This window comes from Mya arenaria, chromosome 2, assembly GCF_026914265.1.
Source record: "Mya arenaria isolate MELC-2E11 chromosome 2, ASM2691426v1".
Classification (NCBI taxonomy): Eukaryota; Metazoa; Mollusca; class Bivalvia; order Myida; family Myidae; genus Mya; species Mya arenaria.
Genome location: NC_069123.1, coordinates 55,438,257 through 55,451,657, shown reverse-complemented (window position 1 = coordinate 55,451,657; position 13,401 = coordinate 55,438,257). Strand labels below are relative to the sequence as shown.

The 13,401-nt window shown below is 35.3% G+C and overlaps 1 protein-coding gene across 1 annotated transcript in view; it reads right to left on the bottom strand.

Moving 5' to 3' along the window:
- Positions 1-13,401, bottom strand: part of LOC128208995 (uncharacterized) — a 136,429-nt gene that overhangs the window by 38,456 nt on the left and 84,572 nt on the right. The window contains exons 80-85 of the mRNA XM_052912785.1: positions 7,699-7,863; positions 6,752-6,910; positions 6,285-6,446; positions 5,943-6,098; positions 5,080-5,244; positions 2,806-2,901 (exon numbers count right to left, since the gene is read on the bottom strand). Coding sequence (XP_052768745.1) covers positions 2,806-2,901; positions 5,080-5,244; positions 5,943-6,098; positions 6,285-6,446; positions 6,752-6,910; positions 7,699-7,863 — 903 coding nt within the window. The remainder of the gene's footprint in view (positions 1-2,805; positions 2,902-5,079; positions 5,245-5,942; positions 6,099-6,284; positions 6,447-6,751; positions 6,911-7,698; positions 7,864-13,401) is intronic.

Below are 13,401 nucleotides of genomic sequence, written 5' to 3'. Positions count from 1 at the left end.
ATTTCTTTTTACAGACCGATGATATTGCATTGCACCAGAAGCTCCACTAGATTCTGTTGCCGTTTCGTTTATCGCATGCTGTGATTATACTGGTGTTGTTTCATATTTTGCGATATTTTTAGTAATAGTTACAGTCAAATACTTATGTACATGTGCTCTTTGTTGAATGAGAAAAAAATACTATCATTATTGATTATCGTCATGTTTGATTTTATCCCTATGTATTCTCCAAGTTCCTATGATGTAAATGCGTAATTGTGATTCCGTATTTGGATTTAGTCCTATTAGTATACATTTATATGGGAAATGAATGAGCATGTGTGTAAAATATCATGATAGAGAATTGTTATCTTAATTCCTGTCTGATTTATTTGATAAAAACATATTGTTTTGTTATTGCTCTATGCATGTGTAAATACTAAAAGAAACAAAATTATGTAATATAGTGAAAACTACAGGGACAAGCCCATTAGTTGAACAGTAAAAAATAGGCCCTGTTAAGGGGTACATGTCAAGGACCCAAACAACAATGAACTAGAGACACAAACATATTACACCACTTCTTAAATCATAAGTTTCACTTTTTGTTTTATTACTGAATTTTACATAGAATGACACGTGCCTGGAAAACTGTGATAATGTGATGTCTGCATTAAAATAAGCACGGCTAAAATAGCATATTTATACATACATAGTTTAGTCACACATGGCATTCCAGAGAGTGTTTATGTGGATTTCTTCTATTCACTCAGATTCAACCACACACATGCATAAATTGATCGAAAAAAACCCAAACATTTTGCAACGTTGCCTTTCAAACATCTTTTGAAGCATTGTACTTTTGAAATATTTTGGAAAACCTTTTCCTACTACTGTAGTACAAAATTGCTGTTTAAACAATATCAAATACTAGCCATAGCGTATTTATGAGAAAAACAACAGACATTTATGTCGAGTTACTACAAAAGTTAAAACTGCCATAGTGTATCTATGCACGCACACGTGGTATAATTTCAAGATTGATCATAACATTAAACGTCTCCGGCAATTTTGAAATACATATACATGAAATTTTTGTACTAGAACTACCAGAGTGTATTAATGCATAATATTATCCTTTATGTACTTAACAAATTCTTAAAAGAAGCAATTTATATCTACAAAACTCGCCTTTAGTAGTTTTATAAACATTAAAAAGTAGCCAATACCGAAGATGAAAATTACCACAATCTACATATCACAGCATTACCATTGCGCTGTTTTGCATGTGCCTATACCTACTGATGATTGTCTTCAATTAAATTACTACAACCCACGTCTACGGTTATTCCCACATTTGTTCAAAATTCATCATATCTGTAGTGTATTAATGAGAGTTTTGTATTTTTCCGAAGACAACCAGAGCGTAGTTATACCGATATGTCATATTTATTAATAAGTGAATATTTTAACTGCCCTTACATAATAAAACCAATAAAATGCATTTCATTGTATTAATATGTCTTTAAAAGGGTTTAATTAAAAGGAAAAATGTACATTTTCACTAGAACATTACCTAATTAGGGATAATGTATATGTCACTAATTCGTGAAATGCAAACTTGATTAATAAGGGTGTTATATTATATAATTTTATGTACTATATAATGTTTGTAATTAATTTCTTTAATTGTGTTAGAAATTTGTACTGTTTCAAAATTGATAAACATTTTACCTAATTGCTAACGCAATTTAATTGGGAGATTTAAGTCTCTGCTTTTAGCAAAACATGTACAAGATCATAAAAATAAGCGGTATTCCCACGCTGTATGATAGTGGTAATCCGAAGCTGAGGATTTGAGTACGGTTTATACCGCTGCGGTACTTCGCCGGAGTATGATAGAGGTAATGGAGACACCCGAATTTAGGGTCTGCATTAGGGGGCTATGGTAGTGGAAAGGATATATCTTTTCGCTAAGTCTTATTTTCGCCAAGTCTTATTTTCTTAATAGAAATGATCAAATTATAGAGTGTTAAGTTTCATTACGTATGTAGTGTAAATATCTAAGATAATGAATGTAAACAATTAATAATAAATAGACATGTGTTTGATTGTTCCACTCTTCTTAAATTGTTTTATTTTGGCCAAAAATAGTCTTTAAAATAGCCTTTTTATTAAACGTCACCAACTAAATTTGAAAATGATGCATTTCATTTTTTTTTCCTATGAAAAATGAAATTGTCAATTTTGTTTACCAAGCTTCGGCAACACAATTCGATGCCTGATTTCAATACCTAGGGACCAGAAATTAGGAGACGGGTCATGAGATTGGATAATACAGTGAGAGACCGGGGAATTAGTATCACCTGTTATGTAACCTTTTTGTAAGATGGTCGTCAACAATTGTGTGAAGTGTTAAGTCAATTGAATAAAGGGTATAAAAGTTACTTAGTGTAGTAAAAATCCTAACTTGCCCTTAAACTTCAACCTGACACAATGTGCCCTTAATCTATAACCTACTCAGGTAAGTTTCTAAGTCAGGTGCCATAATTTTTTATTAGGATAATATGGATATATGTAACAACATTGTGATGTGATGGTCCTGCACAACTGTGTGAAATATTAAGTGAATTGAATGAAGGGTATTGAAGTTAAAGGTCAAAGTGCCCTGAGGTTGCCCTAAAATTTAAGTGGACGTCAAACGCCATGACCAACACTGATGCTAGTACGAGTAGTTTAGCTTCCTTATTCGTGAAAAGTTCAGGTTCAAATCAAGCCTCCACATTCTAAGGTAGTATGAGATGTGACAATCGATGCTGAACTCACCTACACACTGTGAGCCAGCAGTTGTTGAGGACGTCCCTTCGGGGCAGGAAAGGCATGTGCCGTTGGTACTTTGGTATTGCCCTGCTTCACAAGGAGCTGAAATGTCCAAAATATATCATATCTATTATTCTTTTGTCTCTCTTTATAACTCCTCAATTGGACTAACACAGAGATAACATTCATGTAGCTCAATATAATGCATATTCAGAATGACACTAATAATTTATGCTAAGAACAGTCGTATTCATAGCCCCGAGAATTTAATACATTTAAACACTGTTAAATAAAAACTATGGATTAACAAAATTTCGCATTACCATATTATACTATGTATAGGACGCTAGCATAGATAGGACGCAGGCAAAAAATTTGGTGAAAAAACGGGTAAAAACCCTTAATATATAAGATAGGATGCAGTGGGAAAATGTCAAAATCGGAGCCGAAAAATTTAGGTTGGTAAAGTATTTATAACATATATTAAAGTAAAAACAATAAAAAAAGGTGTATAAAAGGCATATTTCGATAACTGTCTTGTGTATCAATAATTATCATCGTATTTCGGTAATTTAGCTTTCGGTAAGTCCAGTATCCGCCATATTTGTTTTCACAATTTATTTTTTGGGATCGTGAAAATGTCAAAGGTCAACATAAACCATGTGATATATTAAATTTTATAGCAAACTGATATGTACTTCGTTGTTTATTTCAAGTAAATTTATACATTAGATACGCAAGAAAAGTAACAGTAGCAGATGTTATAATACAGTTTTATTGTGTCAACCTGTTGACGCTTTTCTTCAATCCGCCTTCGTTGTCTTCTGATGGTGTAAATTTACAGAATTATTAGAAAATGACAGCATTCAAGAATTATTGATGATTCAAAATATAAAAATCGTGAAGATCGCATTGTCGGCTACACGTTACCAATATGTTGCAATGATTGTTCGGCCGCGGTTGTTACATGTTTGTTACAAACGTGAGCTCAATGTTTTTCTTTAACATGAGCTAAATGCGTTTCATTATCACCTCAAACCAGTGTGCTATTACAGTTTGATGTGAAAAATATGAGATGACCGAGTTTGAATTAATGATTGATAAGTAGGTGAATCAATTACTGGTGAGAGAATGATTGGAGACAAAAATTAATTAATTTATAGTTGAATAAAATGATTCTAATGATGAAAGAGGGAAGTTTGATTCTGAATTTGTTGACCATTAACTTGTGGAGGGCGCTCACACACACCCTCCCCTGGACCCATAACAGTTTGGTCATGCTTCTCTTGTTCTTACAACTAACCCAGTCCACAGTATAAGTTGTGTTTTTCATCTCTAAAGACTTATTATGCATAATAATGAGCCATCTAGAAGTTAATGGTGGACAAAACCAGAATCAAACTTCACCCTTTCATCAGTAAGTACCGGTATCATTTAATCCAACAAGAGTTTATCAGATTAATATGTTGAATAATTCATTTACCTTCCCTGTATGAATAAAGTTCAATCAAGTTTTCATTAATTGTATTTTTGTAAGTCATGTTTATTGTCATCATCATTTAGACTGCTGCTCTTATGACCTTTATATTTACACCTCAACTTCCATTCCTTAAATGAACTGCCTTTCGGCAATTGCGTTCATCAATCGATGAACGCAACATCTTCGGATATGTTTGGATCGCAATTCATCGCATAACAATATACATTAAAGATATTGATCTTGTTATTGGTTGTATGGTGTCTGCAGGTCCAGTAAAATATAAATCAACATTTTAGAAAGTACTAATTTATTCTATTTTAAACATTTTGTTGCCAAAAGTGTTTCAATTTTACATTTAAAAGTGATTTCAAGTGGTTGATCTTTTCCCGTGTTTTTGTGACGTCATTTGAAACAATATTTCCGGTAACAGTCGGGTCGTCCTATTTACAGAATGGGTAAGAGAGGATTACTGAATGGTAATCCGAAATGAAATGAAGTATTTTTTTACGTTTCTTGAATAAAATAATGAACTATTGGTGTAAATATAAGGAATGAATTGTGGGGTTGATGTCATTATTGGGAATATGAACTCAATTGGGCTGGTCAAAGTATGCGTGGAGTCCTTTGGACTCCACACACTTAGACAAGCCAAATTGCGTTCATACCCCGATAATGACCCGCAATTCATTCCTTAATTATTTCTTTCTATTTGTTATTTAAAAGTCCATGGTGAAACCACTTAAAAGACGATTTCAATACCACAACTTAAATGCAGAATTTGCCTAGAAGTATTTACTTACCAACACAGTCACCAGCATCTTCTGATCCATAATCTAGTGTAGTGTAACCCAAGGGTGTACATTTCTTACAAGTGAGCTGGTTTGCCACATCTTGATAGTAACCAATTACACATGATACACATCTACCCAGAGCGAGGTTGAAGGCAGACCCGATGGAACAGCTGTCTATTTATAGGGAAATTGGAAACAGATTATGTATACATGTTCTTGCTCATCTTATGTTTAGTAGCATTCTCATGAATTCTTATACAGCTATACGTTATATCAGTACTATCATGGTTTTCAAGATCTTTTGCACAAAACTCAATTGAAATAAACATTAAATTATGTAATTAAAAATATCCAACACATGTTCACAATCAATCACTCGTTTTTTTGCAGATTTAGGTTACCGCTGCTATTTTTCTTACTGCGGACATTATATTTTTAACCTAATTTACATATACGCCATGATATAAGCATAACGTCCATCACTTTATTTCATATAATTTTCCCCAAGTCGAGTCAACGCTATAAGCGGTGTTTTGAAGTGTTAATAATGGTAATTAAAGATATTAAGGTGGCTGACTCAATTTTCTGTAGGCTATTTCTTCGTTTCCTTCCTATAAATATTATTTGATTCAATTTTATTCAACTTGTATGAACTCGACCCCTATTTCACAAATCACTTTTTCTGTACTCAAAACACAGCTTGATCCCTGAAAATTTTGTTTTGCAACTACGAAAACCACTTTATTTGCACTAATCAAAATAGTGCGGTTGGTAGTGAAGGTGACAATTTCCTAGAGTTTTCTAGCATTTGCTCAACAAGCACAATAGTCATGAACCAATGTATGTGTTCATATCTTTGACTGGGTACATACATATACAGTCATCCTGGCTGTCACTGCCTGCTGGGCTGGATTTGCCAATGTCACAGGGGTCACAGGTCAGCTGACCGGCCCCACTGTATGTGTTTGGGGGACAGTCATCACACTCTTGAGTGAGAGAATTGTAGAACTTGCCAGCAGTACAGCTCACTAGGAATAATGAAGTAGGTTGTAGAACTTAATGTGTTTAGAGAAAGCAAATAACTTTTAACATAAGAAATGCAAACTCAAACTATTTGTTATTTAAAATAAGTATCAGTGCTTAAGGTAATCAGTTATTTAAGTAACAATTTTACTTTTCCTCAAAATGCAACACCAAATGATTGTCCTACTGACCTATACATTGTGTCTGGCCAGGGCCATTCGTGGTCAGTCCAGTTGGACAAAGATCACACTGGAGTTGATTGGCCAGGGGCTGGGCTGACCCCTCTGCACACTCCACACAGCCAGGGTCTGGGGTCAGATCTTCACTCCAGTAACTCCCCGCAACACACACGGCTGACATTCAAGAAAATATAGAGCTTATGATTGAAGGCGGAGTTTGTTTATTCTGATCATAGTCAGATTATGAATAATAATTATACAACAAATTAAATGAAAACATATTTTTGTTGAATAATTTATACGCTTTAAATTACTTATAATCCATGAAAAATAACTGTTTATATTAAAGGAACTAATTTGATGCTGAGATAGGGAAATGAAATGCAGTAATGAAAGAAAAACAACTATAATCAACCTCATCTGTCCAATAAGAACTGTCTATCTAAATATTGTATGTTGAATACTATTGGTTTTCTTACGTCCACAGTCAGAGACATCGTCACTTCCTGTGGGCGATGTCCAACCCTTTCGGCACTGTTTACAACTCTTCTTGTAATGCTCATCCTGGAACATATTCGCAGGGCACGACTGGCAGCTGTCAGAAGATTCATCATAGAATTTCCCTGGGCTACAGTTAGCTGCAATAGTTGGAGGAGAATGGACAATTATAATAAATGAATGCAATAGAGTTCAATTAAAAAACTAATACTAGCACTTAGTCTTACTGTACAGTACACAATCTTGATGGCATGTCACTCAATATACAGAGTTTATAACAGCTGGTAATTGTCAACTCTGAAAAATAGTTGAGGGTCTGAGTGAGTGTTTAAGAATGAACGCTTCATGCCTTTATAAGGTTTAAGTGGCTAACACCCATTTTTATTTATTTTTCAATTCATCAAATACTTTCTTGCTGTTTTGTATGCATGTGTCCAAGCAACAGAAAAATAGTCTGAAGCTAAAAGCTGTAAATCCTGAGGTTTAGAACTTCTGGTTATATATACCCATTTGCAAGTTTTGTTTCACTGCAACAGAACTCTGATGACACAGATTAAATTAAATGATCACTTTTCTGCATTCCAGTAAGACTGAAAACTGTTAACAGTCTATTTTCAGTATAATGTCTTAATTTTACAATGTTCTTTTTTCACAAGTTTTGGTTTAGGTCAATTTTAAGTAGTTTGATGTTTGAACCTCTATTAAGTTTTTTAGAACACAAAGGCTGATTGAATAGTTTTCTAGTTGTTAAATTTGCAACCTGATTGATTCGTGAGAAATCCTAAATAGCAAACTCCAGTATAATCACAACATTACACAGCATCACTTACAGACAAAAAGGAGTTTTATAAAGAAGTTCACTGCAAATTAAAGAACTAAAAAAGGTAACCGTAATGGTAAGAGATTATTTAGTACTCAAGTAACTTACGTAGACAACTATCCTTTGATGTGGCAGCATCTGCCGGAGTGATAAAGCCATCAGGGCAGTCAACACACCTAGCATCCTGTCCGTATGTCTTGTATGTGTTTAGGGGGCATGACGTACACACTATTGGGGACACTTCGGTCAGCTCCTGCCCACTCGCACATGGATCTAAACAAACCAACACGTAATTCAGCCACAGAAATCAAACAATAATCTTTCAAATTGCAAGAAGATTACTGTCTATCCAATAAGGAAAAAATATTAAACTTATTATATTATAACCTTCATTTCCAGCCAATGAAATCTCCTATTAAGTACTGTGCTTAATCATTAAGAACTGCCATTTTACAATTAATCAGACATTACACTGGCTGAAAACATCTTATATTCTAAGTCAATTGACCAGTCACCAGTTGTCCACCAAACAATCAGTTTACCATCAAACAATTAATTGACATTCAAACAATCAGTTGACCATCTGCAAACAATCAGTTGACCATCTGCAAACAATCAGTTGACCATCTGCAAACAATCAGTTGACCATCAAACAATCAGTTGACCATCTGCAAACAATTAGTTGACCAGCAAACAATTAATTGACCATCAAACAATCAGTTGACCATCAAACAATTAATTGACCATCAAACTATCAGATGACCATCAAACTATCAGTTGACCAGCAAACAATTAATTGACCATCAAACAATCAGTTGACCAGCAAACAGTTAATTGACCATCAAACAATCAGTTGACCAGCAAACAATTAATTAACATTCAAACAATCAGTTGACCATCTGCAAACAATCAGTTGACCAGCAAACAATCAGTTGACCAGCAAACAATCAGTTTACCATCTGCAAACAATCAGTTGACCAGCAAACAATCAGTTGACCATCTGCAAACAATCAGTTGACCAGCAAACAATCAGTTGACCATCTGCAAACAATCAGTTGACCATCTGCAAACAATCAGTTGACCAGCAAACAATTAATTGACCATCAAACAATCAGTTGACCAGCAAACAATTAATTGACCATCAAACTATCAGTTGACCAGCAAACTATCAGTTGACCAGCAAACTATTCATAATATTTTCAAATTTGTTAATATTAGGCCAGTGACAGTAGTATGGTTTAAAAAATTTAACTCTTAGGTCTCTATATTTTGGGCAGACAAGTAGAAAATGATATTCTGATTCTATCTGATTCATGTTGCATAGTGTACATACTCGGTCATTTAATGGCGTGTTGGTATACTTGCCAATCTCAATACCCAATCTGTGAGAGGAAATTCTAAATCTTGCTAAAGCATGTCGGAATTTGTATTCATGAATTACATCTAAATATTTTTCTCGTATAAAAGTGTGCTTAAAAATAGCATACGTTCTTAGTCTAGGCGAATTATTTATCTCAGAATACCAGCTTTGGCAATACGTATCCATTATTCTCCTCTTAATTACTTCTAGTGTGTAAATATCTATAGACTCATTTATCCAAATATCGGAGAAGCCGTACTCGTTCAAAATAGTTTTAACTTGAGAAGCCCAATTTTTATTTTTGTATGTCTTAGTATCGAAATCGTCCCTTCGTAGAAGCTTATATGTGCGTTTAACGAGACTGTTGTCCTTAAGTGAAATAACCTTATTCCAATATTTAATTAAATTAACTTTTCTGTAAATAGAAAGAGGAACCCTTCCTAATTCACCGTACAAAGCACTGAGATTCGTCGATTTTTTAGCTCCCAAAATATAACGCAAAAACCTCACATGAATCATTTCTATATCCGTTGCGGGATTCATTCCCCATATTTCCGAGCAAAAATTCAGAATAGAGCCTACTAAAACATCAAACAATTTTACTTTTTGATGAATAGGTAATTCAACGGTATTAAATATCTGGTATAGCTTAATAAGAGAAAACGATGCGTGCTCTGCAATCATTTTTTGAGACCTGTTGAAATTGCCGTTCTTAAAAAGGTTTATTCCCAAATATTTAAATGAATTAACGACTTCTATAGGTTCATTGTAGATATACAAGTTCACATGCGTGGCCCTCCCGTTTTCAAATATCATAGCTTTAGTTTTTGATACATTTATTTTTAGTCCCCAAGCGTTGCAGTAGGTTTCAACGTCGTGTAACATTTTTCTAAGACTTTCGGGAGATTTAGCGAAGAGCACCATATCGTCGGCATAGAATAGAAGAAAAAGTTTGATATCTTCCAAAGTAATTATTCCGGGTAAATCTGAGTTAATATTGTTAATTAGGTCATTAATGAAAAACATTGCCAAAAGAGGCGAACTGGGATCCCCCTGTTTAACACCAAGTCCGGTCGTTTCAAAGAAGGGGGACAACGACGATTGGTATCTGACGCACGATTTGACACAGTTATACATTGCTTGAAGAGCTTTAACAAAGTGGTCGCTTACATTTTCAGTTAACAACTTCTGCCATAGAAAGGTGTGGTCAATTCGGTCAAAAAATTGCTGATAATCAATAAACTCACAATATAATTTTTCCTTCTCACTCAGAGTCTTCATAATGATCGAATGTAAGATAAATATACAGTCTGAGATTGATTTGCCCTTTTGGAAACCAAATTGATTTTCTGTAAGTTTTTCATTTTGTACAGACCACTTGGTTAACCTGTTAAGTAGGATTTGCGAGTAAATCTTAGCTATTGTGTTTATAAGGGTGATACCTCTATAGTTTTTAGCCTCGTTTGCATCTCCTTTTTTGAAAACGGGTGCAATTATACCCCTACCCCACGATGCAGGGTATTCATGATTAAGAAATATATGATTATACAATGATTTCATAAATGGAAGAATTATATCTATTGACGCTTTAAAAATTTCGGCTGGTATCTGATCAATGCCTGCACATTTATTATTATTTTGGGACATTATGGCGTTTCTTATTTCCGTTTCATTTATTTCCGTGTCGAGTAATACATCTCGAGCCGTGTTAGAACTGTTAGGGTCTGCGTATCTCGGAGTATTATTTGGATGCGAAACACCGTCGCCGGCCAAGTTTTTGAAATGAGTATACAGGTCATCCAATGTTAAAGTATCCGCATGTACATTCGTTTTGCGAGATCTCCCTTTTATTTTTTTCCAGAACTGTCTTGGATTTTTTGACGCCAAGTTATTTATCTTTATACCTTCTTCTCTTCGAAATTTCATAAATGCCTTCTTTTTGGTTTTATTATATCTAGAGCGCGCTGCAATAAAGTTTGTTCTATTATCGTCAGTCTTATTTCTATTATATATATTCCTCCGACGCTTAAATTCTCGTTTGTCATCAAAACATTCCTTATTAAACCAATCTTTGTTTGATTGTTTATATGTACTTTTAGATTTTCCCACGGTCTTGCCAAATATCGTGTCCGCGGTAGTAAACAATAGATCAGAGAATTCATTTACTACGCTCTCTACCGGCTCAGTGTGCAATGACGCGGAAAGGTGCAATAATACGTCACTCTTACTCATGAGTTGACCTTGAAATAACGGGATTTTCTCATTGTCAAATATAATTTTGGACTCTCCCTTTTTAGGGGGGATCTCACTTGTAGTTGCATCGTTATCATCGTTTGTATTTATACTTAACGCGAAAGAAATACAGGCATGATCAGAAAACTCGTTAAATTCATTAACAGTGAATTTGTCAATAAAATCAAATGTATCGTATTTAAGTAGCAAATAGTCTACAACACTGGTACCCCTACTAGAGCAGAAGGTAAAATCGCCAACATTTTTATCATTACCTAGTCTGCCATTTGCTATTAACAATCCTGTGGCCTGACACAAGTTAATCAAATTTCGCCCACTAAAGTCAATAACTTTGTCTTTACTGGCCCTATTTACCGAAATATCGTTAAATTCTCTAATAAAAGGTTGATTTTCATCTAAATATTTATCATATATAATAAAATCTATATTATCTGCGGTACGACTATTAAAATCGCCCGTGCAAAAAGTATAGCCAAGATTATCATATTTAACAATATCTGATTCTAAGGTTTCAAAGAAATCAAATTCATTCAAGTTATTTGCAGTAAACGATTTTGAATTACTTACTGGTGGTCTATATGCATGACATACATAAACATCATTATTGTGCATGAAGATAGAATGATCCAACTTTACCCCAATAAGTCCATTTTCATTTTTGTCAATCACTGAAATATAGTCCTTTAGAAAGCTTTTATAATACAACGAAATTCCACCACTATATCGTCCTGAACGTTTTGAGTTTTTACGTCCGAAAATATGCTCGCAACAGTAATCACTTATATCTAAATTGAGAGTGTTTGTTGATGATATCCAAGTCTCACTAAGAAAGATAATGTCATAACATTGGATTAACTTTATAAAATCACTATCAGCTAACTTGCGTTTTAGTCCATGAATGTTCCAGGATGCTATATTTATGGAATACTCCTGGTGACGTCCCTAGCGGTCTCCTTCGGGTTGTGGTGCATACGGGCGGCCGTTGATGTACAGCGTCTTACCGACGAACTTCACCTCCTTCCCGGCGTCCTTGGCAGCGCGCATGGCGTCGTAGAGCGGCTTCCTGGCGTCACGGACATCCTTGGGGAGTTGCGGACCGATCCCGATATTCCCGTCCTTAAGTTTTTGCTTAATAGTAAGGTCCAAAGAGGCGGAACGAACCCGCTCCCGATCCTGACCGTTATGAAATCTCGCAATGAGGGGGCGTGGCTTGGCAGCGTTGCCCTGGGCGTGGCTTGGCAGCGTTGCCCTGGCCGTGCCGGGCCGGGCGGTATGCGGCGTCAAGTTTGAACTCGTCCGGGATGTCCAAGTATGTGGAAATGACCCCATGTATAGATTTGGAACAGTTCTCCTGCGTGCCGGGCTGTACCTCGGGGACACCATAAAACACCAAATTATCGCGCATGGCCTTTATCTCAAGCTCAGCGAGCTTTTCTTCCGTTTGATCCTTTTGCGATTGCAGAGTTTTGCATTTCTTCTCAAGATTTGAGCAATTTTGCTTTAGCTTTTTAATGTCAGAGTCATTTTCCTCGAATTTGGACACTACAAATTGGGTGGCAGTTTCCGTATCCGAAACACGCTTATCTATATCCGTGACCTTGATTTCGAGGTCGGCGACCTGGTTCGTGAGATTATTCAGGGTTTTTTCTATGCGATCAATGGCTTTCATCTTTGACTTCATTTCCTTAATATCCTTCATCATTTCAGTTGCCCATGGTGGTTGAAACGAATAACCGAATTGCGAGCCCGAGGGCGGGGGGCTGAACGCGGGCATGAAGGGGGGTTGAGGGTATGACATGGTTGCAGCGAGATATTCATAAAAGTCATAAAAGTCCTCACCGTTATCTTCTGATTGTAAATAAATGTCCGAGTCTACTTGTTTACTTTTCTTTTTCGATTGACCACTGTCCGTTTTGCACGAGGAACTCGTATTGTCCGAAATTGGTGATATCACTTTTCGTTTTTTATTTCGTCTATAAGATCCTTGTTTTTTAACATTTTTTGAAAAATCCTTTTGAGACATGAACACTAAACTCTGAAGTTACTATTTGTCCGAAAAATTGTACGTTCATGTCCGTGAAAAAACAGTTAAATTAGTTAATTTTGATCAAGCACATGTAACAGTGTACTTCTCCATTCAAAACCACGTGATACGATATATACGTTGCCCAATGGATTAACTGAAAAACTTAAAACGT